The 24,009-nt window shown below is 35.9% G+C and overlaps 1 protein-coding gene and 2 long non-coding RNA genes across 3 annotated transcripts; all 3 read right to left on the bottom strand.

Moving 5' to 3' along the window:
* Positions 1–2,610: 2,610 nt before the first annotated feature.
* On the bottom strand, positions 2,611–7,815 carry LOC124458078. Its single transcript, XR_006952993.1, has 4 exons — positions 7,707–7,815; positions 7,268–7,348; positions 5,953–6,070; positions 2,611–2,982 (listed from the first exon to the last, which is right to left on the bottom strand). It is a non-coding gene; the product is annotated as an uncharacterized LOC124458078 (long non-coding RNA).
* Positions 7,816–9,086: 1,271 nt separating this feature from the next.
* On the bottom strand, positions 9,087–11,867 carry LOC124458180. Its single transcript, XR_006953054.1, has 4 exons — positions 11,763–11,867; positions 10,464–10,528; positions 10,126–10,225; positions 9,087–9,594 (listed from the first exon to the last, which is right to left on the bottom strand). It is a non-coding gene; the product is annotated as an uncharacterized LOC124458180 (long non-coding RNA).
* Positions 11,868–18,178: 6,311 nt separating this feature from the next.
* Positions 18,179–22,398, bottom strand: LOC124458262. Its single transcript, XM_047008311.1, has 2 exons — positions 22,342–22,398; positions 18,179–19,294 (listed from the first exon to the last, which is right to left on the bottom strand). The coding sequence occupies exon 2, from the start codon at positions 19,241–19,243 to the stop codon at positions 18,215–18,217; it is 1,029 nt and encodes a 342-aa protein (XP_046864267.1). The 5' UTR covers positions 19,244–19,294; positions 22,342–22,398; the 3' UTR covers positions 18,179–18,214.
* Between the last annotated feature and the right edge of the window lie 1,611 nt (positions 22,399–24,009).

The raw sequence follows: 24,009 nt of genomic DNA, 5'->3' as shown, positions 1-24,009 counted from the left end.
TCAAAACAAAAATACTTATATAAATACTTAAGCAATAAATTCTTGGAATAAACTTCTTTTAAGGTATATGGAAATGTAATTGTATCCAAAAATGAGCAGCAACAATGTAATTTGAAATACCCTGGATGCGTAATGCATAAAAGATGTAAGAAACAAATGCACTGAAAATATTGTATTGATTTTGTAAAGGCAAGTCTCGTTGCCGTTAAATTTTGAGCTTTTGAAAGATTCATTCGCAATACGCTAATTTAACAATACATTTTATGTTTTAGTAGATATGATACCACAGTTTAAACTATGTATAATTTAGACTAATCAATTAAAAAATTGGGCACGTTTGACGTATATGATATTGAATATGTATTTCAATTTTAAATTTGTTCATTAAATCCAATTAATCTGTATCCATCTGCTTAACAGGCAATCCAAATCTTCGAAAAATGTACCTATTTTTTGAATATTGTATTAATTATATAATGTTTGAATTCATTACACGCTTAAATTGAAAACAGTAACGGCTCTATCCAGACTACAAATTTGGTGTATGGCGTTTCCAGACTACAAATTTGGTCCTGCTATGTTAATTTTTTTACTCTTGGGGAAATAACATGCTGACCCCTTGCAGATATTATATCACATATTCTCGTGCAATATGGCATCTGGTGAGATACATCTCAACTCATAACCATGGGTTTAGTTGCGTATAAACCTTGCATAATGTACAGTAGACTGAGTAGAAGACGTTTTATTTTCACTTAGACACAAATCATCTCGTCGTTTTTTAATGGAAAATTCTAAATAGGACAGAAATATGAAGTTAAAAACTTATTTCTATATTTAATTAGGATAATCAATAAGTATTATCTAACTACACTTTAGTTTTTCACGCCTAAAATAATAAAAACATAAAAGCCTTTTGTTGAGGACTGTAAATTCGTTAAGCAAACCAACAATTAAATTAAAAGCTCATGACCATGGTTATACGAAGTATCTAGTTTAAGAGCTATATGCAATATTTTATTTAATGTTCATTCGGAACGTATTTTCACATAAAATATGTTTGTTTTATTTTACCATTAAACTATTATGAAATAATGAAAAAGTATATTGCACCGTTTACTATCAGTTACTCGTTTACGAAGCATCAACGTATGTTTTTACCGTGATACTAACTCAGCATTTTAAAGTCTTGTCTTTTACTACAGACAAACTCAGTGGCGTGGCCAGTCCCCAAATTTGTAAATTTCATGTCGTTATCATTATTCATTTCTTTAGAAGTCTTTTGTTTTTACAGTTGAGCAGAGAAAAATTTACATAGCACGACCAAATTTTCAGGCTGGCTACGCCACTGGGCAGACCTGTCAGCTTGCCGAGTTTTATCGGCTGCCACCTAAGTTTGAGCGAGGGTTGAAATGAGAATTAAGAATTGTATTCACCGACACGCTGACGAACTGAAGACCTTTGTAGAAAAAAATTGTGTAAAAAACGGAAACCAAAAAAACCCAAGTGATTTAATTTCTAGTTCAGGATGAGAAAATGCGTGGAAAATTTAAATCCATGACATATAAAATTCTTAATGCAGCTATATAGCTATTAAATACTCGGTCCGACATGATTCGTTCAAAATTATTTTACTAACTATATGTCATTAAAGAAAGTGATGTAAAGATTTGTTATTAGCTTTTGGTGACAGCCCATAAAGCCATGCAACCTGGCATGCTGCCTGTGGAAAGAAGAGATAACTTAAGCTGCTGAGTCAGCACCATGGTAAAAAGCATTCGTTGGTGCTAAGAATGCTAGTTGTCGTTTTATAAATTATAACGCAAATAATATATCTTTTATTTAAAATTTGTATATTTTAACTTTATACGCATTAAATTTAAACATCTAATAGGTATTTTATATATACTGTTATGTGATATATGTTACGATTCCTAACGTAACAGTTAACCACACGACTACTTTGTTATAAATATAAAGTAAAGCACATGCAATCCGAAAAAGGGCGTCTTGTAAACTTAAATTTTCTTCTTTATAGCTTAAATTTAGATTTACAAGATGTCTTTTTTCCTATCATATGTTTAACAATTCTCATACTCCAAAAATTGGGTCGTTCTGTGGAACACTATGGTTAACCCTAATTTTAGGGGTAATTTTTACCCCCACTAAATTTTACCACATTAGAATTACTGGGTTATTTTTACCCCATATTAGAACTTTTTTTCTGAAAGATGGATCGTTCTGGGAACTTTGTTTACCCCTTACTAGTGGAGTAATTTTGCCCCCTGAAATTTACTGTGTTAAAATAATTTTACAACCTTACAGAAACGTTAGATGATTTCACATATTTTTATAACTATAACAATCTGAAAGATACATGGATATACCGATATAAATAACAAACTCAGATTCAATGCAAGCAATTTATGTTGATCTCATGCTCTTTAGAGCATGCATCGATGCATTGATGTGAATGGCCATCATCGCTGCTTTGACGTCACATAATGACATTGTGTTTAGAAACGTTGCTTATTCCACATGCATTGTCAACAAGTAAAATATGCAAAACCAAAATGTTTCATAAATGATTAAGTTGACGATCAGAAATGGTAAATGGTAAATGGTAACAAGTTTTTATTTTGCACATCATTATTAAAATGTGCTTATAAAAGTGTACGTTTTTTCTAGTAAATACTTGCATTTTGATTAATATTTTATTTAAATATTTGTGAAAAAAAGTTATTATTGCGTTATTAAATGAATGAATTTGATACATCCTATACAACCCCTATTTCAAATCTATTTCATAGTGAAATAAAATGCCGTCATTTCATGCACATCTTGGAGCTAATTTTTGTCTTATTCTACTACTTAAATATTTTTGTCACAAGCGTTATGTGAGGAAATTTTACAATATGCTATATACATATATTTTCCTGTTTGAACTCATACAAAATGGACTAAGGATTCCATTTGGTTCGCCTAAAAAGAGAGAAAAAGTCGTAAGTTAAGAAAATGATATGAGTATTTCAAATCTGTTTCGTTAATCAATAGGCAAATCATTAGTAGTTAACACTGTATATTGGAAACTCAATTATCGTTATGAATGACATTGTAAAATAAAAAGGTTAAAATTTATGCCCGAAATTCCAACGATGCATTTCGTTCTTTATCTTTGACATCATTTGTAAATGGGAGTAAGTCGAACGTTAACTGAAGGTCAATATCCATATATAAACGATATTACTGGATAATTTCTTTTAAGATAGCATTTCCCTTCCCAAAGAAATCAAGCAAGCGTAGCAAAATATAGAACCACCCCGAAAATACGCCACCAATACCGCAGTCCATCAAAAAATGTATATGAAAACACTCAAAATCTGCAAAACACAAATTAAGGACTGTTTCTTTAGGAAAGGTTTTTAAAATAAGAAAGTAAAAATGTCATGATAAAGTGAACAGGTAGTGACAACGTTTTGCATACAGATTTTTTCTAACAACTTTTGATTCCAAAATTACTCGTGAAACACGTTTTATGTCAAAATCAAACTAAAAATTGAGGAATATTGAGAACAACACAATGATCGTAAACGATCTAACATACAAGAACGATAAACACTATAGTATTAAAGATTTGCTCGATTCTAAATTTATTTTCCTGCAAAAGTTTTTATACATATATTAACGAGTAAAAGAAATGTTTGAAGGTAAACCAACGGAATATTTTTGACACCTAATTTTTCTAGTTAATTTAAAGGCTTTTAAACAAATATGTTATGTGTGTTGAGAGGTTCGAAAGAAAGAGTTGCCAGATAAGGAATTTAGTACGGATTTATTGTTTTTGCAAATGGAAAGTAATAATTTAAGCAGTACTGTTGCCACTTTATATTTTATAAAAAAAATTACGATCAAAACATAACTTATGGAATAAGCGTTATCTAAGCTACAAGCATTAGATAAATTGAAATGTGTGTGATTCATAAAATCTAACATGTGTTCTAGCCAAGTAATAATTTCAAGAGCCCAACGTCTTTATGAGGGAGTTGAGAGATACATACTTTGGGAGAGCAGTAACCATCATCTTTTAGTAATGAACATGTATTCATTACATCTGCTCAAATTGTATATTGAACTTCCCAGGCTCTTGATTGTGAAAGTACTTTGGTAATTTAATGCTGCTGCTTTCTAATTTGATCACTAATGGGCTAATTCTTAAAGCGTCTTTGTGGTTTTCTTGTAGTTTACATGAAGCAATTTACTCAAGTATCATGAAAAATAAATCACATTGATAGAAAGTCGTGATTGTAGTGCTTTAGAAAATGAAGAATGTAGATCGTCCATGTTAGTAGAGTCCTGAGAAAGAATGTTTGTGTTGTTGTTGACTGACGTTTCGACAACCTTAGCAGTAGTCACTGACTCTGAAGACGACTACCACTAAAGTGGTTAAAACGTCAGCCAGCAACAACAAAAACAGTTCTTGTAAGGACTCTACTAATATGGACGATGTACATCTACAAAGATATAACGATACTCCCGGGCTCAGACCATTTAGTTTACAATGAAAATGTTTCCATGAAATGTCATCTATAAAAGAGTAAATTGCCCGCCATCTGTCTCAAAAAAAATACCTATTTTTAATATTAAAAAAATGAAAAGGAAAATTGATAACGACTGTTGCCTTAGATATGTAAATCTATAGTTTGTTCACAAAACGTGTTTCGCTTATGACGTCACAAGTTGTTAACATGAGCACTTGAAAAGTTCGCAAATTCAGTCCTTTTTTCGGCGTAAAATTAACTAATTTCTACCAAACAGAGAAATAGTTATTTGTATATCAAATTGAGGCTAAAACCGCGGAATCTAAAATAAAGTGAAAAGGAAAGGACGTCAAAATTCATTGCATATGTACTTTAATAAACAAGTCTAGAAGTAGTTCTTTCATTATAATAATACCATAAAATATTTAACTGAATGTGTAATGCGATGATGCACGATTAGAGATGGGAGAAATTCAAATTTGACTTCGTGCAACTTCATATAATGACTAAATAATCCTTAATGTTTTTGAATATTTGAACATATCAATGAAATAATACAACTCAACGTCTCTTGTGAAATTGAATATGTTTTAATATTTAATTGGCAACGCCTTGAAATAAGACATTTTGGTTGTTCTCAAGAGAAAACGTTTTTACCTAACATTGTGTATTTAGACTAACTTCGTAAGAAAAACACTTATAGCTTAAAAGTGTATATAGCTTATATATATATGATAATGATAAGGATTCTCTGGATTTGTTTTAAATTTTTATTAATTAATGAATGACAATATATTTAATTGAGATTGGTTGTTGTTGTTGATATTACTGGATGGTATAAGATGCGTTGTCATGGTTTCGGGTGTATCGAAAACATGTAATAATAACACAAACGACTAAAATAAAACACTCGAATTTCATTAACGTAATCGATACACCGGAAACCATGACAACGCATCTTATACCATCCAGTAATATCAACTCAACTACTAACCAACCAATCAGACGCTCCAAACGCCTACAAAAATCTTTGTAAATAATATATTGTCACATTCTGACGAAGGCTCGAAGAACACCAAACACAAAGAAACCTACATCGGTCTAACGGAGAACACTTTTAAAACACGCTGCTTGAACCACACCAGGTCATTCCGAAATAAATCAAAACAACACTCCACAGAACTCAGCAAACACATATGGAAACTAAAAGACTCTAACACACCATACACCATCAACTGGAAAATTGTAAAGAAATCACAACCCTACTCAAACAAAACCAAACGCTGTAATTTATGCCTCTCGGAGAAATTCTTCATCATCTTCCACCCAGAACTCAGCTCGCTCAATAAACGAAACGAACTGATTTCCGCATGCCGCCCCAGCCCACTTCTAAACTATAAGTTGTTATACTCACAATTTTTTTGCTAAATGGCACGTGATACCGATTAATAAAATACACACTGCCAGCATCGCGGAAGAAGTAATGATAAGAGCAATCACTCTATCGTCATATTCATCATCATCTGATAGAGCTACAAAATATACGAATTGAAGTAAATAACTTACATCAAAATAGCCAATGTTTGGGAAGGTTTATCGCAACACAACTAATTAAAAAACGCAGGCTTTTAAGTAAAATAAATGTCTTGCTCTGCGAAACTAAGCTTTTCTTACGAGGTTAATGGGAGAAGCGTTAGTTAGTTAGTAACCTTGTTTTAAATTGACTAATTTTAGATGCGGCAGATGAAGATTATTAAAAATAACATGTAGCTGCTAATTTTAAATTCAAATGCCTTCATCAATTCTGTGGTTGATGTGGTTGTCTCGCCAATTTTAATAATTTTGTCAAATACTGTATTCACACATGATATTCTTTTAGCCGTATGAAATATAGCTACTGCTAATGTGGAGTGAACTAGGTCATTTTTCAAGTACTTAACAAAAGATAATGCAAAACCAAAATCGGTCACAGCTATGAGTGATCAATCAATTTTTTAATTGATGGATTATGAAAACTAAGCGGAGACAAAGAGTCTTTCCAATTTGTTTTGTGATCGCATATGATGAACTGACATTAAGAAAGTGAAAAACTTTTATTCAATTCGTGTTCTTCTGACCTTTATATCAGCGTTTCTTGTATTCACTTCTCAACAGCAATTTTTAAGCAAGCGCATTTTTACTGACGTCTTTATTACAATCCACGCATATTGAGCAGTTGAACTCAAACATACAAATAATATAACCACACTCAACGTCATAATTGCTGTTCATTCCAACTTCAAATTCTTAGCATATTTTCTTCGACCGCATTTAAACTCTTCAACATTATATCAAGTCACAGTTTAGTAATATACAGTTGGGCCACTTCGCTGAGCAACTGGCTGCTGTATATTTCATTAGTTTTCTGGCTGCTGTCTGCCATATCGTCAATATTATTGGTCACACAATGCAATTTACTGGCTGCCAATATGGTAATCATATGAGTAATAAGTTATGCGTGGTGCGAAAAAATTCAACGGAGTGGCCTTGCTATATGTTCTCTTTACTGTGATTAAGTGTAAATATTCTTAGGTGGATAATGCCAAATATAACGTAGCGATTGCTCATTTTTTCATTTTATAAATGTAAAACTTTAGCATTCAATAAGGTTGTTTCGATTTTATCACAGCATTTTCATTGTTACACACAAATAAAACACTCCCAACTACTTCAAATATGGTTTTTATTACCTGAGGCGATCTTCGTTGCTGACAAGAGATAGAGGGAAAACAGGAATAGCAGCTGTCGCAACATATTTAAATTGATGGTAGCTATAAAGGAACAACAACATGTTATCAGTGATTCACTGATGCAGTAATTTTTGTATTTATATACGCGAAGGCAATCTAACTCCATTAAACGACCATTTACTCTGAACATGATCAATATTACTAAGGGTAACCCGAAAATTATTAAAATTGCTTTTTAGGAGTTCGACTATACATAGAAAAATGTCTTATATGATAATATAAGGCACTCACGAAACAACCAAATTCACTTGAAATTTTTGTTTAAGTTCATTGCTATCATGCTGTGATAGAAGTGCAGTCTTATAAACATATATATGGCTTAGTTTATTTCTCCTTTTGAAATAGACGAATATTTTAAACAACTGACAAATAAACGTACCTTAATTCAAATACAATATCTGCTCCGACAAGAAGCAATGTGTTGTAAGATGGAGTCTCTTTGTTGATGATGCTCTTAGACTCAAGAGGAATTTATCAACAACATTTTTGCAACTCATTATACGGCTGACTAAAACAAGCATTTACGTCGTGAATAAACGCACATCAGGGGGCGTCTTAGGAGTTTGAACATTTACCATAACAACAAAACAAAAATATGCATCCTTGGCATTATTCAGAAGGACGAGAAGGTATTTTGTTAGACATTAAAGATTCTTTCGAAGCACAATATTCTATTTCATTCGATCTAATGAACTTTGTGTGAAGATCAAACTCTTATACTTGTCTTATACATGTGCAATCTTTAGTTGTGACTCAAGATAAACGCTAGGATAAACATTTACATAGTTGCCTTATTGCACCAAATGTTTTAATTGAGCATCCATATTTGTACTAACACTTAAGATTTTAAAAAATATTTCAATTTGAGAATCTGCACGTGTATTAACATTGAAAAATATCACGACTTTAAACATTATTAAGTGGATTATTATTCTGAAATATAATTGTATTAGTACAGCCATTGCAAGTACTAAGGGATATGTTGTGACAACCACACAAACACAGTTTTTTAAAAATATGCTATCTCTTTGTTGATTAACCTGAACTATTTTCAGCATAACTCTCCAGTCAGTTACTGAACATGCTCTATCATGCTTATAGTTGACACACGAATACATGTTGCAAGTTTAGAAAAGAAGAAAGCAGTTATTTCACGAGTTGATTGTGTTTTCTCCATTTATTTCACCTAACTTCTTCCAATGATTTATAGCAATTACATATTGTGCAGTAATATTGCTTCAAACGCTTCAATTACGCCCTTCATTATTTTGGCAGAAGGAAATCAACATAAACAACATTGACAAAATTATTGTTTGACAAAGCTGCAAATTTCATAATGGAAGCTAAAATGAAGCGATGTTAGCTACATGCTTTTCGTTATTGATTGCTTAGGTTACACTAATCGTAGGAAATACTGCTTTTTGGGGTCGGGTGGTGATGGTGCTTTCTTCTAATGGTATGCAAGTATCAGCAATTTGTTTTGAATGACCACACCTTGTCATTTAAAACAAATACCTCACATTTTCATACCATGAAAAAGAAGTGTTTTTGTCAAGCACGTACATTTTCACTCATAAAGAAATGAAAACACAGAGAACAAACCTAAGCTTTTGAATGCAGAAAGCAAGTTCATAGTAATGGATTAAAATGTGTTGGAAAATTTTGATTATTTTTGATATGAATGCAAACTGAAATAACAAAAGAAAATAATTTTAAAAAATGGGACGAAAATGCTGATGACAAAGAAAATGAGGTTCTGTTGTGTCAAAACAATGTCATAGACTTTTATTGCTTTGTCATTATGCTTATTTTATTTTAAATATTTATTTTTAAGCAGTGTTTTGAAAAACAATAGCTATAAAACTACAACATTGACGGCTATATAAAGTTATATTCTACAATAATTATCTTGAAGAGGAAAAATATCTTGTATGCGTGTGGTATATATCAAGATATCAAATTATTTCCATAAATTGATGAATTTAAGATTCATATCTAATAAAGTCGCTATGATATACTTAGTTCAGCTTCCTGTGACAGCAAGCTTTTCAGCAAGTAACTATTAATCTTTTGTGTTTTTTTTTTATACATGGCATTTTGGCTAAGTTAATTAATCTCTACATCAGCAGTACAATAAACAACAGATAATTGCAAAAATAATTTTACTTGACACAACACAGAAAACTTAAACTAAGTGCATCTTAATAATAACTAATATAGTTCTTGGTTTTGGGTATCAATTTTGAGTTTTGCCGCCTCTCTTTTTCCTAAAAAGACAATAAAAAATCACTTAACGCGTTTAAAAAACGAAATCGTACTTTATTACCGCATTAAAAAACGGTAAGTAATATACGTCAAAAACAAATGAAACATACAGCTATTGTCTTTAAGACTTCAACTGGATGTTACTGGATTGAATTTACAAACCAAATTTCGACTATTACTAACTAGGATTTGCAAGATAAGTACTTTACTAGGTCTGTACTTTAACGTCATTCGTTTTAGAGTTGTCAGGATTACTTTTGTTTTAAGTAGTGTAATTCTGAGATATTTTGCATAGAGCACTTCAGTACCCACAAGCAATATTGTACAAGTCACATGTAAAATCAACTAAATATGTAAATAAAATCTACACTTGGCTATGTAGAGTAGCTAAATCTAACTATTTTAGAATTTATCTTCTTTGGTTCGATGTTTCAAATGTCTGGATTGTACAAGAGAGGTTTATAGTAGCCAAGTTATGTTAGAAGGCAGGATGCTTTGAGCACATGGCAGCAAAAAAGCTTGAAAAAACTCACAAGGTGTAAATTCCACAAATTGAAAAAAGGAGAAGTATAAAAGCAATTGATAATACTACAACGGCCATGACAATGATTATCAACACATCGTTGTCTTCAGCTAAAAAAAAAACAAAGAAAAATTTTTAGTTTGTGCTTCTGTCCCTGGTAAAACAGTCTAATTGTTTATTTATACACTTAGCTATGTCACACGCGTGGAAAAACAACGAAAAATGTTTCTTCTCACATGAAAAATATTTTGTGTTCAAAAAATCGTTTTACCCACATAAAAAATTACATGACACTATCGCTCAAATTAAGTGATCTAGCTACATAAAGGCATAGAACTGTGTAGTTACCTGCAACAGGCTTTGCAACGAGCAAGAGAATGAGCAATATAACGTATGAAATATAGTGCTGCATCCTAAAAGGAATAAAAAATTGATGTTTGTCGTAGTTGTTGTAGCCTTTCTTAAATTTTTTGTTCCCGGTATATTAGCTGCATTTTACAAATGCTTGATTATAGAATAATATATGAAAAGCGTCTACAACAGTGCAATTTAGTGGGCGTTGTAGTGTCACATCTCCTCATTATTTGTAAATTTCATGTTTAAGGATTCGTCCATAAAATGATCGGGAACAAATCAATAAAAATGGAATTATCAGATAGCATTAAAATTAAAAACTTTGGTCCAACGCTAATTTAAATATTTAGAAAGTAGGTCCACTTTCTGCAAAATGCTGTTTCTATACAAAACTACAAAGGGATAACCAAGTTAGCGATCACGATATTAAAAAATGTAATTGTCTGACCTAACACTTTGATGGTAAGACAATGATGTTCAATTCGTCATATTTCCATGTAGAGCTGTAATAAATTTGCCTCCAGAGGCCATTCAACATTTGTTAATGTAAATGTTGAAGTTTTGCTTTAATTACGTCTTAAATTTTCTTCATATTCAACAATGTATTAAGGGGAAGAAAAGAAATTTTTAACTGTTCTAGAAAGCATGGCTCGGGTTATGCAATAATGAAGATTTTTTAATAATTCTCTTCGCTGTGTTCTTTATGAAATTTTTACTTAACGTAGGTTAGAAAAGTTTATGTATAAACGAAATACGTATACTAAATTAACCTAAAGTGTCTAACAATAGCACCTCTTAAAACCACTTACTTAAAAGCATAAAATCCGATTTCAATTGAAAGTTCATTGGACATAAATGGTGCACTCAATACAATATCGAGGTTTACTTGTTGATAAATATAGTTAGATCTTGTTCTGTCAATAATTGTAAATAATATTTTACGCATAAGGAGAAAGATTCGAAGTGAATAATTCGTCGGGCATAAATATGACCAGTAATTACTTATGTTTATACAATAGAGGATATTAATGATGTCTCAATACATACTCTGTTAACTTATTTAACTTTAATCCATGTTTACTTTGTTAGAATGTTAGAAAAACAACCGTTTTAGTCAGTAAAATACATAAATTAAGGATTTAAAATGACTTATAATATACCATGGGGACTTTATTAAGAGAATTTAAACAATCCTGAAGAGTTTCAAACAGCGAATTTGAACTCTTTTACTTGATGGACGTAGTACGGATATTTTTATGAACAAATATATGTAAAATGAACCATCAGACTTACCTTGTAAATTATAGAAACGATAAAAATTCTCTACTTTTTGAACTCCTCACTTTGTCGTTAGGTCTGTATCTTAAATATTTTATAATGAAAGAAAAATCTACCACATATTTGCAACTTATTACACGGCTCATTGCCATTGACGATAAATTCGAAAGCGCGTGGTATGTATGCAACTAAAAACAGTTTGGATTGATAATCCATGAATGTGTTTATGATTTAACAAGAAGAAAAAGTCTTATATTCGTAAACAAACGGCATTTCTATGAATATTAAACTACAATATAGAACTCTGCTCTTATAAAACTTGTGTTACCAATATACACGGTCATTAATAACAAACATTTTTTAATTGTCGTATTTACATATGCGTCAAAATAAATACTCAAAATACTCCGACGCTTAACAAGCGCAAAATAGGAATATCATAGCTTCCAGCTGCTATAACTGAAGTCAATATATATGTAAAGCTTGGTTCACTTATGACGGAGACATGACTGAGGCATTATTAAGGCAAGCCTGGGATGCTTTCTGATATTGTGGCTAAGGCATCGTATGCCTGCGTTGCTTTTCAATGACATCATTCAACATTGCCGATAGCCCACCAAAATTTAGCGGCAGTTTCAATTTGACAAAATGGTGCTTTTTATTAGAAAATGGCGTTCCTATTAGCGAATTTTGCTATTAGCGAATTTTGCAGGTCCTTTTAACAGTCATTTCAAAATACATCAAAGATTATTTAGCCGGTTTGAAAAAAAGAGAAGAAATTGGATTTTATTTTGGATTCTTGGACTCTGGACATAATTTATCATAAATAGCCGGTCAGTTGTGTACTGTATCTGAGTTTTTTATTTGTATCGCAAACTGATTGGGATTGTTCCATTAAGCTTTTTTCTGTTTACATGTCCTGTACATTGAGTTCTATAATACCTGGAGGGGAATTACCACATCTGGCCCACATCACAGTTTGTTACCTATTATACGTAAATCTAAGCGCCTCAGCCCAAGTTCGCGTACGTACGCTAGCATAATTACAGCGAATGTCAAACCCTGGACAATGGCAGGAGCCAAAGACGGCCGGGCCACCCCCCGCGCCCGCACGGCCGGCTGTCGGGGTCTATTATTTGTGATATGATAGTTAGTACTCTTAGAGAGAGTTCCCCTCGAGGACCAAGTCCAACATGCCGAGGTGTGCATCTACTCGCTCCCTCGCAAGCACAACTTGCCGTAGCAGTTCCTCGGGAGCAGCCCGGAGGAAGCGGTGAGGCCATCCCCTAGATCTCATCAGCTCCTCAACTAGCTTTTCTCGGTGCCCAGGCGACTCTACATGCTTACATAGCCATTCCACGTCCCCGCCGCTGTCGTCACACAAGTGGCAAATGAAATTCATATCATTGCCAGCCAACGACGAACGATTATGCCGCCGACCATTGAAATGCTCGGCTAGATTCATGACGCTCATAGCGCCAGTTTGACATGCCAAACACTACATACCAGCGACGCTATTTCATACACACAATTTTATTCAACTAATTGTTTTTCCCTTGCAAACAAAAGAGATGTTCACCGCTGTGATTTATTATGATCACAGCTTCGGTCTGTAGCCCCTGGCGTGCGTGGGGTGATGAAAACTGTCACACCAAGATCAATAGCGCACAAAGTTTATGTCTAGCGTGAATCGCCATCCGCCCGAGCTGAATGCCCTCCTCACGCCCGCTCGCACGTGCAGCGCGCGTCTGTTCGCGGAGAGCTCTCTTTGTCTGGCTTCTAATTTCGTCTTTCAACGAAGCGAAGAGCTCTACTTCGTCCAAAACGAGCTGGTACTCACTTTCGCTGCAGTTGCCATCTCGAAGCGCTCGGCTCGTGATCAGCGAAATTGTTCGAAGCACAGTCTCCGCGGATTTCCGAATGCGATCGTGTTTTTCAGCTTTCTCGGCCAATCTGTGGCTCACGACCCAACCAGCGAAAGTGGCCGTGCCGCAAACACCTGCTAGGCCTTCGAGTGAGATCCCGACAGGAATTAAGACGACGGTACTGAGTACGGCCGCGTCGCTAACAGCACTGCCCACAGCGATAGCAGATAGGGCTTTGCTCGCTTCGTATAACCCGTTCACAGCTCTTTTGTACTTTTTGTAGAGCGTTTGGCGGGCTTCCATTTCCGCGTGCAAGCGAGCTTCGACCTCTGAAATCTTCTGTAATCGGTACGTATTTCCGGCATCGCTTGCAGTAGACCGAGTAGGATAAAGAGGCGCCGTCGACACCGAAGGTGAAGAAGGGGGCGCGAAGGGCTCACACGAGGTCATACTGCTCCAATAGCAATGTCACTATAAAACCAACAGTAGCGTCTGTTGAAGAAAACCCAATAATCGCCCCCGCATCAACCTCTAATGCAGAGTCGAAAATTGTGAAGGCTGAAACCTGCCGCGTGGCTTGCGCACTTCGAAAGTTGTCTTCTCGACATCGTTCACCTTCAGCCGGACGGTCGCAAAATCGTTTACAGCAGCCGAGATCCCCATGCGAAGCACTTGACTCGAGCTGAGAACTGGGCCAAGCGGAGACCATCCGCCGGCACCCTTCTCCGCCTGCAAAGTAATACGCGTAGGAGAGCGTCCCACCCGCCTCGCAGCGCCATCGGGACGACAATATTCAACCCGCTTGGCGGCCAGAGCTTGGGTGAGAACGGTCTCCAGCTGTTTACAGGTGGGGCTGTCAAAATCGTATTCCCATACAGAGATCGAGCTCGGTGGATCTTGCTCGGCATCGTATTGGCAACGGAAGCGCGTTAAAACCGCCACAGGAGGTTTCCTTGCTTGGAATCAAATCTCGACTGCCTTGGTCGTACACAAATCTAACGCCATGCTGATGATATGTATCAGGGGAACTCAAGATAATACAACCTATAGGTACGTCTCCAATTGTATCCGTTAGTGCCTCGGTTATCCGAGAATTCCCGCGGGACCACGGCATAGCGAGTGAGAAGAGAGGTGCCATCACCCCGCCAGAAGAGATGGAAGTTCCAACCCCAAGCCTCTCGAGCTTTCGCTGCTTATATGATACCACTCGTTTTCAGCACGCTCAATCCAGAGGCTCTGAATCTGTATCTTGCCGTTATTTAGATTCGCACCCTCCCCAAACCGCGCCACCACAACGTCCTGTCGTATGAGATCAGGCCGCGTTCCTGTAACAATTTTCCGTAAACTACCTAAACGGTCATCAAGTCCATGGAGGTCGAGCTTGTTTAACTTCAGCTACGCGACAGTATGAGAGAGAGTGCCCTCGGTATCCTCATTCCCAATTTTTGTTTTGTTTTGCACCACATCATCCTGCAAACGAGCAAGCTGCTCCTCCTGATCACTAATCACCAAAGCAGCCGCCGTCTTCTCCCAAGTGGTCGTTCAAAATGCCATGTCCATGAAACATTCAAACAAGGCCTTGAGCGTGCAATATAGCAAAACATTTGCTAATGATGCGGCTCCCGTTAATGAGGAGCGCATTAATAAAGGCGGCATCACTAGTCATCTTGCCTCTGACACCTCCAGGCATAGAATGACGATCATAATTTATAATTTTGCTCTCGGGTGTTTTGGAGTAGGTCTCAAGCAAGGCCGCCAAATCAACGAACTTCTGCCCTGACCCCAGTACCGCAAGAGCATGCTGTTTGATTTCCTGCAACTTCTGCCTCGCTAGGCGAAACTGGGGATTGCCGATGTCGACTACGGAGTTAGCGACCACCTTAAATGGATACCTGCTGAGAAACTGTTAGTTTACGTTGTTCACAAACACGCGATAGTCAGCCACGATGGAAAGACGCATATCCTGATCCGCCTGAGGCTCCCTGAGATTGGCTTCAAATCCTTGAGGGTTTTCCGTAAAACATTGTACCAGCTGCGCACGTGGAGTGAAATAGTTGCTTTTGAGAAAGGCCTCGGGAATCTTCTGGCCAGGCAGAAAGCGGCCAAAGACGAGCAGCAGCAAGCGATCGAACTCCCCCTCTTTCCGAGTCTGGAGAGAAGGCGTGGTTGTATTGACCGCCAGGAGTTGGTTTTTCAAACGGACTTAAGCGACGCTGTCGCGAACTTGGCCTGTATCTTCAGAATAGTTCAGCAACCTGGATTTGACCGCGCTCAGGACCGACTGTTCATTGAGAAGCTCAGGGTGGCCCTCGAAAAAGGCATAGAGCTCTTTTACGCTTGGGTGTTTTTTAGCTCCAGCAAGCTCAACTTAGCAAGGGGATGGGTTGGTAAATACTGCAATGCTTTGCGCAGGAAGGAGATGAAATCCCGGTGGTGATTTGGTGCTCCAGCGCCCTTAGCTCGGGCACCTATGGGGAGATAACCCAAGACCTCCATAAAGGTCTTAGCGCGTTTGATAATGTGTTCGGTTTGGCTTTCGATAAACTGGAGGACCTCCAGCCGCTGCGCCTTTGGGATGAGGAATGCCGACAGATAACCATCCGCCACCCGCTCAAGCCGCTGTAGACCATCGACGATCCGGAATCGAACATGTTCCATTTTTCTTCAAACATACACTTAAAAAACTGGTGATATCCCTCCAGAACTTCTTTCTCTAATTCTTGCTCAGATTTTTCTTGTAATGACGGAGAAAGCAAAGATTTCATTGATAGTCCACCGCAAAAGATTTTTTGTCGAAATAATAGGTGAATCGCTGATTGGTGCAGTCCAAGGATCGAGCGCTCGCAGCGGGTCAAGAGTTTCTCGTACAGTTTGAAGATGAGAGTCAGTTTATTGCCCGTGCCGCCGAAGAGTGAATTAAGAAACCGCTTCACGTTCGACTTATCAGTGAATCGGAAGAGATTGAGAAAGTTTGTGTTAACCTTCATATCCTATATGTTGTCGAAGCTCTGAGAGAGGAAGAAGACGCTCAATTTCAGATGATGGCTATACATCGTAAAAACTTATAGATGCATTCCCTCTGCATTCCGCATTTAAGATTCATGACGCGGATGTCGTCGATGATGACGTAGGACTACGGTTCTATACTCGCATCCTCGATCGATTCAGCCATGACGGAATAATGCTTCAAGACCGTGTTAGGTTCGATATATTGATCAGCGGAGGTGTTCGAAATGACGTACAGCCTTCTCGGACGAACGTGAGCAAGGAGCCGTTTCATGAAGAAGCTCTTGCCCATATTGCTCTGACCCAAGAGCAAAACATTCTGCCCCCCTTTTTTGAGTGAAGGCAGAAGCTCGTCAAACGATTCTTTTTTGCAAAATTCAAGCCCAGGGATAGCGGGGTATTTGCCCCCACCAGTGCTAGTATCACGCACGATAACACTTGGAAGAACAGTAGGCGCGGGCGCCTGTGATGGCGTCGGGACGACTGACCCGGGGAATAACAGCCGAAAATCCATTTCGGAAAGATATGCACTGCTCTAAATGTTGAACGTCTGGCCAGTGTGGGCGCTCATCGGGGTCTAGGACGCGGCCCGCAAGGCCTGCGAGATGCTGCTGCTGAAGGGCTGATGGAAACATGAAGCCGCCGCGGGCGCCGAAGCAAGGAGATTGGGTGCCAAACTTGTGGCTGACGATATCAACCTAGAAAGGGCCTTCGATTTTGCGCGACTCGCTGCTCTCTTGCCAGTACTCTTTGCAGCATCCAGGAGCATGCTCTTGAATTCATCCAAACCGCTATTCTTCACTCGCCCCGTTGTCTTCCGTTGTGTCCCTACCGTTCTTCTAGGCGTTGCGCACTTCGACGCCGCCGTCTTCCGTCTTGTTGTCGACCTTGGCGCTGCGCGTGTTTTTCGAACCGCTCCCCTCGTCTTGCGAGTCTTTCCAGCCCTCGATCTTTTTGCAGCACCGCTCGTCGTCTGCTCGGGGGATGGAACATATTCCACGCGGTAGTCGTCGGAGGGTTGAGATATGTTGCCGTTAACAATACCCGCGCCGAAGATACTGTCAACAACGTTGTCCCCAGCGAGCCGAGTGCACCGAGGGTGAAGGAGATGTCCTGTAGGTTTTGAACATACCTTTAAACATAGACGAGTTTTTGCGTAAATCCACTTGCAGTTCCTTCTTTTAAGTGGAGTAAATTAAAGAGTAAAGGAAACTTAAATAAATATTTGTGATTTTTTTTAACTCTTTATTAAATCAATAACCTCGCTTTAATTCTACGTTTTCGTAGTTTTGATTTCGTTGATTACTTAAGAAATAAAAAAAATATTTGGGTTTGCACAGTTTTATGAAAACTAAGCGGATCGTTTGTATGAACTTAAGAGCTGAACAGTGCAAACCTGAGGCCAAAGTTGCATATATATAGAAATGAATGACGTCAAATTTTCTGCAAAAATTTTCAATTCTTGTGCCTGCTGTTCTATACAGCTTTTAATCTTGGCCTTAATACAATTCGTATTTTGCAGCGATCGTCTTGCTTGTTTGAAAAGCAAAAAATAATAAGTTGCATCAACTGTAAAATTTATTTACTTCAACATTTTTAAGATTTGAAATATCTATAGGGTTCAATATGAATTCGATGTTTTGGAATCTTTACTCTCATATATGGCGTATACACAGTTTCGTTACGTATGATTGGCGTGAATTTCACCAAATTTTCGTTTGGAAGCCATTTGTTGACTTTCCGGTATTGTGGAGGTATTTCTTTTAGCAATATCCCGTACAAATGTGCCCAATTGTCCCAATTGTTTCTGGGATAGTTTCTATGCTTTGCGTTGGTCGTAGTAACTGGAAGGATATGTAGAATTTGTCCACGGAATATTAGGTCAGCGGCAATGACAAGAAATTTTTGACTGTTATGCCAGCTACTATTTTCGTACTTTAATCGGTAAGGAAGCAAAAACTTTATTGCATTCTTGTGAAAAGCATTACAAGCAGCATCAAAATGAATGCTAACGGGCAACACTTCTCGAAATGGGTACTTATATGGTCTCCAACATAATGGATAATGGTTTTGACCCCATTTGATGCAAAACCAAGGTACGCCAATTGCAGGCTCGTATTCCAAGAGTAGTCTTTCAAACGTTTTCAGAGGAGAGCTTTGATTCTTTGAGAATACTCTTTCAAACTTTGAGCTTGTAAAATGAAATGTTAGGTCTCCGTCCATGAAAACATAATAGATATAGTCTTTGGAAGAATTAATTGCCCGCTCATACAAAATGTTCCTTCCCTCGCTCCAGGTTGTATTTGGCTTATAAATGTACTCGATGTTATAAGATGGTCTTGAATGTTCTTTTTTACAAAGGCTCTCAAAAGTTAAGACAAGAACATCATTCATTGACTGCTGTCCAAATATTGTTGTACTCATTAAATATTCAGGCAAGCAACCTTCAGTCTGTATCAAGTAAAAGAATCTTTGATTTTGATGATTATTGCCATTTAATTCTTTTGCAAAATGTGGTCTGTAAGAAACTGTATTGATTTGTGCTAACCACCATAAACAGGAGATGAAGAGAATAACAAATGCTAGCAAAGTAGCAAAAATGGACTTCATATGTTTTTCAATCATGTCTTATGAATTTAGCAGAACAGCAACACGTGGTGTTTGTCTTTGAGCCGTCTAAATCATCAAAAAATTATAATAATAAATTGTCGGGGAATATAAATGCTCACTGCCTGTGCTCAACATCAGGGGCGGATCTAGGATTTTTCAAACATCAGTCATAAAACGTCGGAGGCGCTCCGCACCTGGGGGGGTCTGAGGCTTTCTCCCCTGAGAAATTTTGAATTTCAGAGCCTTGAAAATGCCATTTTCAGCGTTTTAGAGCAATATAAAATGTATTTTGTGGGAATCGTTTTGGCGTAAAACAACACATTTTGCTTACGTTTTTCAAAAAAATATGAAGTGAACAATACTTGAATGTTTTGCCAAATATTTAGGCTCATTATCGTGCAAAATATATGGCTCATTAGCATGTCTAGGAACGTAAAATTTATTTTACAATAATGCTATTCAAAAACAGATATAGTCTTTAAAAATTTCTACCAAGTTGTCAGGCATAGACCCTCCTAGAGACCCCCATTCAAACCTCTATGTAATGAGTTAAGTTAAAAATTTGGTACTACAAGTGACAGTTCATAGATATAGAAAAGCTCAGACTTCAAACCGTGCAAGTTTATTGTAACCCTTTACCTATCTCCACATCAGTGCCAGCAAATTCACCTTTTGAGACAAAAACTCAAATTTTTTTTATGCCAAAGATTAAGCAAAAATTATAAGAGTGAAAATTTGCAGTTAAGGACAGCTTAATGCCATAAATGTTTATTAGGCATTTCAATAGACTATTATCTTCTGCAATGTGTGCTATATAGCAATCACTAGTAGCATTGTATTTGCAAACACAAACAGAATGTAACCAACATGTCTTTAATTATATAATTACATGAATGTTAAAATTGGCTCATGTGTCATGCTTACTGGTTATGATAAATATTTTTTTATATAATCAAAGCTCGTTTAAATGTAAATCTGAAATAATTTATTTTAGAAATGATAATGATCATCAGAAAAATTACCTAGTGATCATGAAAAATACTTTGCTGTTTTGCCAAATTTTAAGGTTTATCTGCATACATAGGAAGACATTTTTACTTTATAGAAAATGCTTTTCATACATCAATAGCCCTTTGGAATTTATGGCAAACAATCTGGTATGAGCCGTAGATTAACACACCTTTACATCTCTACATGAGGTGTTCAGTTAGAAAAGGGGACAATATGTGACATGGGACAACATTTCATGCATGTGAAATACTTAGGTTTAATACCATTCCAGTCAAGTTGTCAAAAAAAAGCTTCATGGATCATAAGACTCAAAATCACAGGTTATAGTAAACAGCTTCTCATGTAATCAATATTAGTTTGCTCAAATCTTAAAGAATATGTAGATTAACTGTCCAATGATTGAATGATCAATGATCATAAACTGAAAAGCCCCAAAAGATTTGTTTATGATAAAATAAATAATAGGTGGCGCCTTATGGCTACAAATTTTTGTCCATTGAAATATATTTGCAGGACTGTAGGATTTCGCTGCCATTTAACGGCCAGGATTCCCCAGGCACTAAAGAAATCATAGGTAAAAGTCCTTCGTCAACAACAATTTTAGAAGCATCAATCTGCTTACCATACGCCATATTGACATAAATCGCACCACACACTCGCATAAATTGAATTTGAGATATTGCATTCATGCATATACTTCACTTGTCCTTTACTTACGATTTTGAATGTAAATTTCTGGTGATAATACTCAAAACAATGTTGGCTTTCTTTTGAACATCAATGACTGAAATGTCGCTCGCGAGATCGTCTTTGCCAAGCATTTACAAGTTATCCAGAAATTTTTCACCCTCTTGAAAAAATTCACAGTTTAGACAGCAGCATTCAGGTCAATATATGAATTTGTAAAAGATTTTTATAAATTCCATCTGATTGTAGTTTAGTTTCTATCATGCTTATAAAAATTACTATGAAACGATCTAATATTCAATTCAGACAGTGAGCTTGACTTTGTTAGCTCAGTTGGCTATCAGTGGAAATGCGTCAAACCAATCACAATAAAACAAAAATTCAAATGAACCAATTGTAAGATAGCAATTGGACTCCCTTATACGTCTGGCCACCCCTCTTATCAGTCGAGACCATCCCAGACTGTCCACTGATCTGGCCACGAAGTAAATGCGATAATAAAGTAAGAATAATTAATAAAATTTTAATTAATATGAATAGGTAATTTTTGAATTCAAACATCAGTCGCGTGACGGATTTGACATACTCTAGATCCGCCCCTGCTCAACATAAATAAAGGCATATTAAGAGAAACTTGAACAGCTATGTAGATGTTTCCATTTGTTTGCACAAACAGTACGAAAATTTTCTCACAAAAAAGTTGTATGCTTTGGAGACAATATGTAAAACAGTCGACCATTTTTAGAAAAAAAAGGTAAATTCCTTCCATGTTCATGCCTTACATTATGAATGTTGTTATAAATGGGTGCAAAAAAAAGTACTTTGCAAAAAATACTACATTAAATTTTAGTCAACATTTGGGTTACTCGAACTTATTTTGAGTAATTATTACGCATTATGGAATAATGATTCATTTTTCACTTTCTCTTCAGTTGTTATAACTCTATAAGTTTTATATAGCTGTAAATTTTGGTAGGTAGTTGTTGCATTGTAATTTTTACTTTTTCTGAAAACAAGAGTCAATCATTCTAACTCAAATTTTTTAGTAAATAGTTAAAGCTTGTCAAATGAGCCCGGTAACCTTGGTTCAGCAAGGCGTGAAATGATTTTGAGTAATTGAAAGGAGTAAAAAATGTATGTGCAAAGCTTTACAATCTTCTTAAGCTGCGTAAGTCATTTTAATGGTAATTTTTAAATCACGCTAAGTTATTTTTCTCTTTTAACGGTTTTATGAACTTTTAAAATCAGAGCATACAGAAATTGCTCAAATCCTTTTTTGTTTTAAATTAATTAATCTTTTCCATTTGCCAAAATGATTTAACGTCTCGCTGAATCACGGCTACACGAGCTTATATGAAAAGGCCCTAAGCATATACCACAGGGAATTGTTAAATTAATAACGTAGTAGTTCATACCTGTCAATATCCAGTTTTTTGTGGTAGCTAGTTAACTGGCTATATACTTTTAGATCCCTAAAAGAATTTCAAACTTTGTAAATAAAATGTCTTATGTGTTTAACTGAGTAGCCATAACTCCAATTTTGAGTAGTTTTACCTCGTATTTTGAGTAGATAAACTATTTATTTGAATTTTGGAGTAATTAAGTATAAGTACATTGGATTTTGTACTCTTTTTGAGTAATTAAACACGTATTTTGAGTAAATACACCATTTCCTCAAATTCTAGATTAACATTCATTTGATTTGAATAATTTGAACACCTTTTGAGTAATAGGTTTTTACACATATTTTTGAGTAATTTACCATTTACTCAAATTTTGGAGTAACTATATGAGTGCATTTGATTTGAGCAACCAAATGTCATATTTTTGAGTAGTAATTAATGAACTGTGTTCTTCAGTAAAGTTATTCAACATTGTTCGGCTTATTACATAAACTTTGAATTAATTTTAGCTGCTTAATGTCTGAGTTAAGCGTTTTGCGTAACTTTACGTAACTTTAAGGCACGGTTTGCACTATACCGGATTAATATCATAGCACGTTAAATATTCTTTGTGTTAAAAGGCAATAAAATTGTTCAACGTCAGTAACACAATCAAATACAATGAATCTATCAGCTTAATAGGCTTTTACTCCGAATAGTTAACCCTTTAAAGCAAATGAAGATGTCTCGATAAGCGAATCCGGTGTAGTGTAAACGCAGCATAAGACTGCGTAACTTTTCGCAAAGTGCTCGTAAACTTTACTTTGTACTGTCATTCAAACAAGCGATCTAGCATTATTATACTTCCCTGTGTCATGTGCAATAACTCTGACGAACTCCTCCAAAACAGTTGCATCAAAAATTGTGTTTCAAAAACTAAGTACTGTAAATTTACGATGCTAATGCTTTGCCACATGTAGAATTTTGCCTCAAATACAATTGTGCTGTCACAAAGCATTCAGACTAATTGAAGGCGTTAATTAAGGCATGCAGTTTAGTGTGTCAAAACACTTGTAAAGAACTACACTGCCGAACTTTGGTTTGTTGAACAACATTTGCTAGCTAAAACTATCCATTTTATACATAAGTATTACTTTTTTTGATAATTCTGTGCGATTGTGAAAAACTATTACATGAGGCAAAGCTCTAACTTTGATTTGCGATCTTGGTTAACTAATAAATATTGAAATCTTGAAATGTAGATTGTATAGAACTGCAAAACTGAACTCGTATCGCAAGCATGTTATACCCTGACCAGTTTCAACAAAAATTTTGTTCCAAACTGACAAAAAGTAATGACGTTTTCCCTCCTTATCAATAACAGATTCCTGAGTAGCATGTGTGAACCACAACTAAGTGTGTGAATGTCAGCTTTTGAATATTAGCATTACACAAAAAAAACAACAAACTTTGATCTGTTTTCGGACGTTTTTTGTTGAAACTTGAAGCCACAATAGTTAAGCAAATTTCTTGGGAACGCTTGTCGCTATTATAAGTTGAATATTAATCATAAGATTTTTAACATTCCAAACATATTTGCATGTTAAACAAAAACGATAAGCCTCATTGATTCTATATCATACAAATAAAAATCTTTCTTCTATTGCAATATCTTTATACCCTATATAAGTAATTTCAGGA

This window comes from Xenia sp. Carnegie-2017, unplaced genomic scaffold (genome assembly GCF_021976095.1).
Source record: "Xenia sp. Carnegie-2017 unplaced genomic scaffold, XeniaSp_v1 HiC_scaffold_6, whole genome shotgun sequence".
Taxonomy (NCBI): Eukaryota; Metazoa; Cnidaria; class Anthozoa; order Malacalcyonacea; family Xeniidae; genus Xenia; species Xenia sp. Carnegie-2017.
Note: the sequence above shows the minus strand (reverse complement) of the source record. Positions and strands in the feature narration are given on the sequence as shown.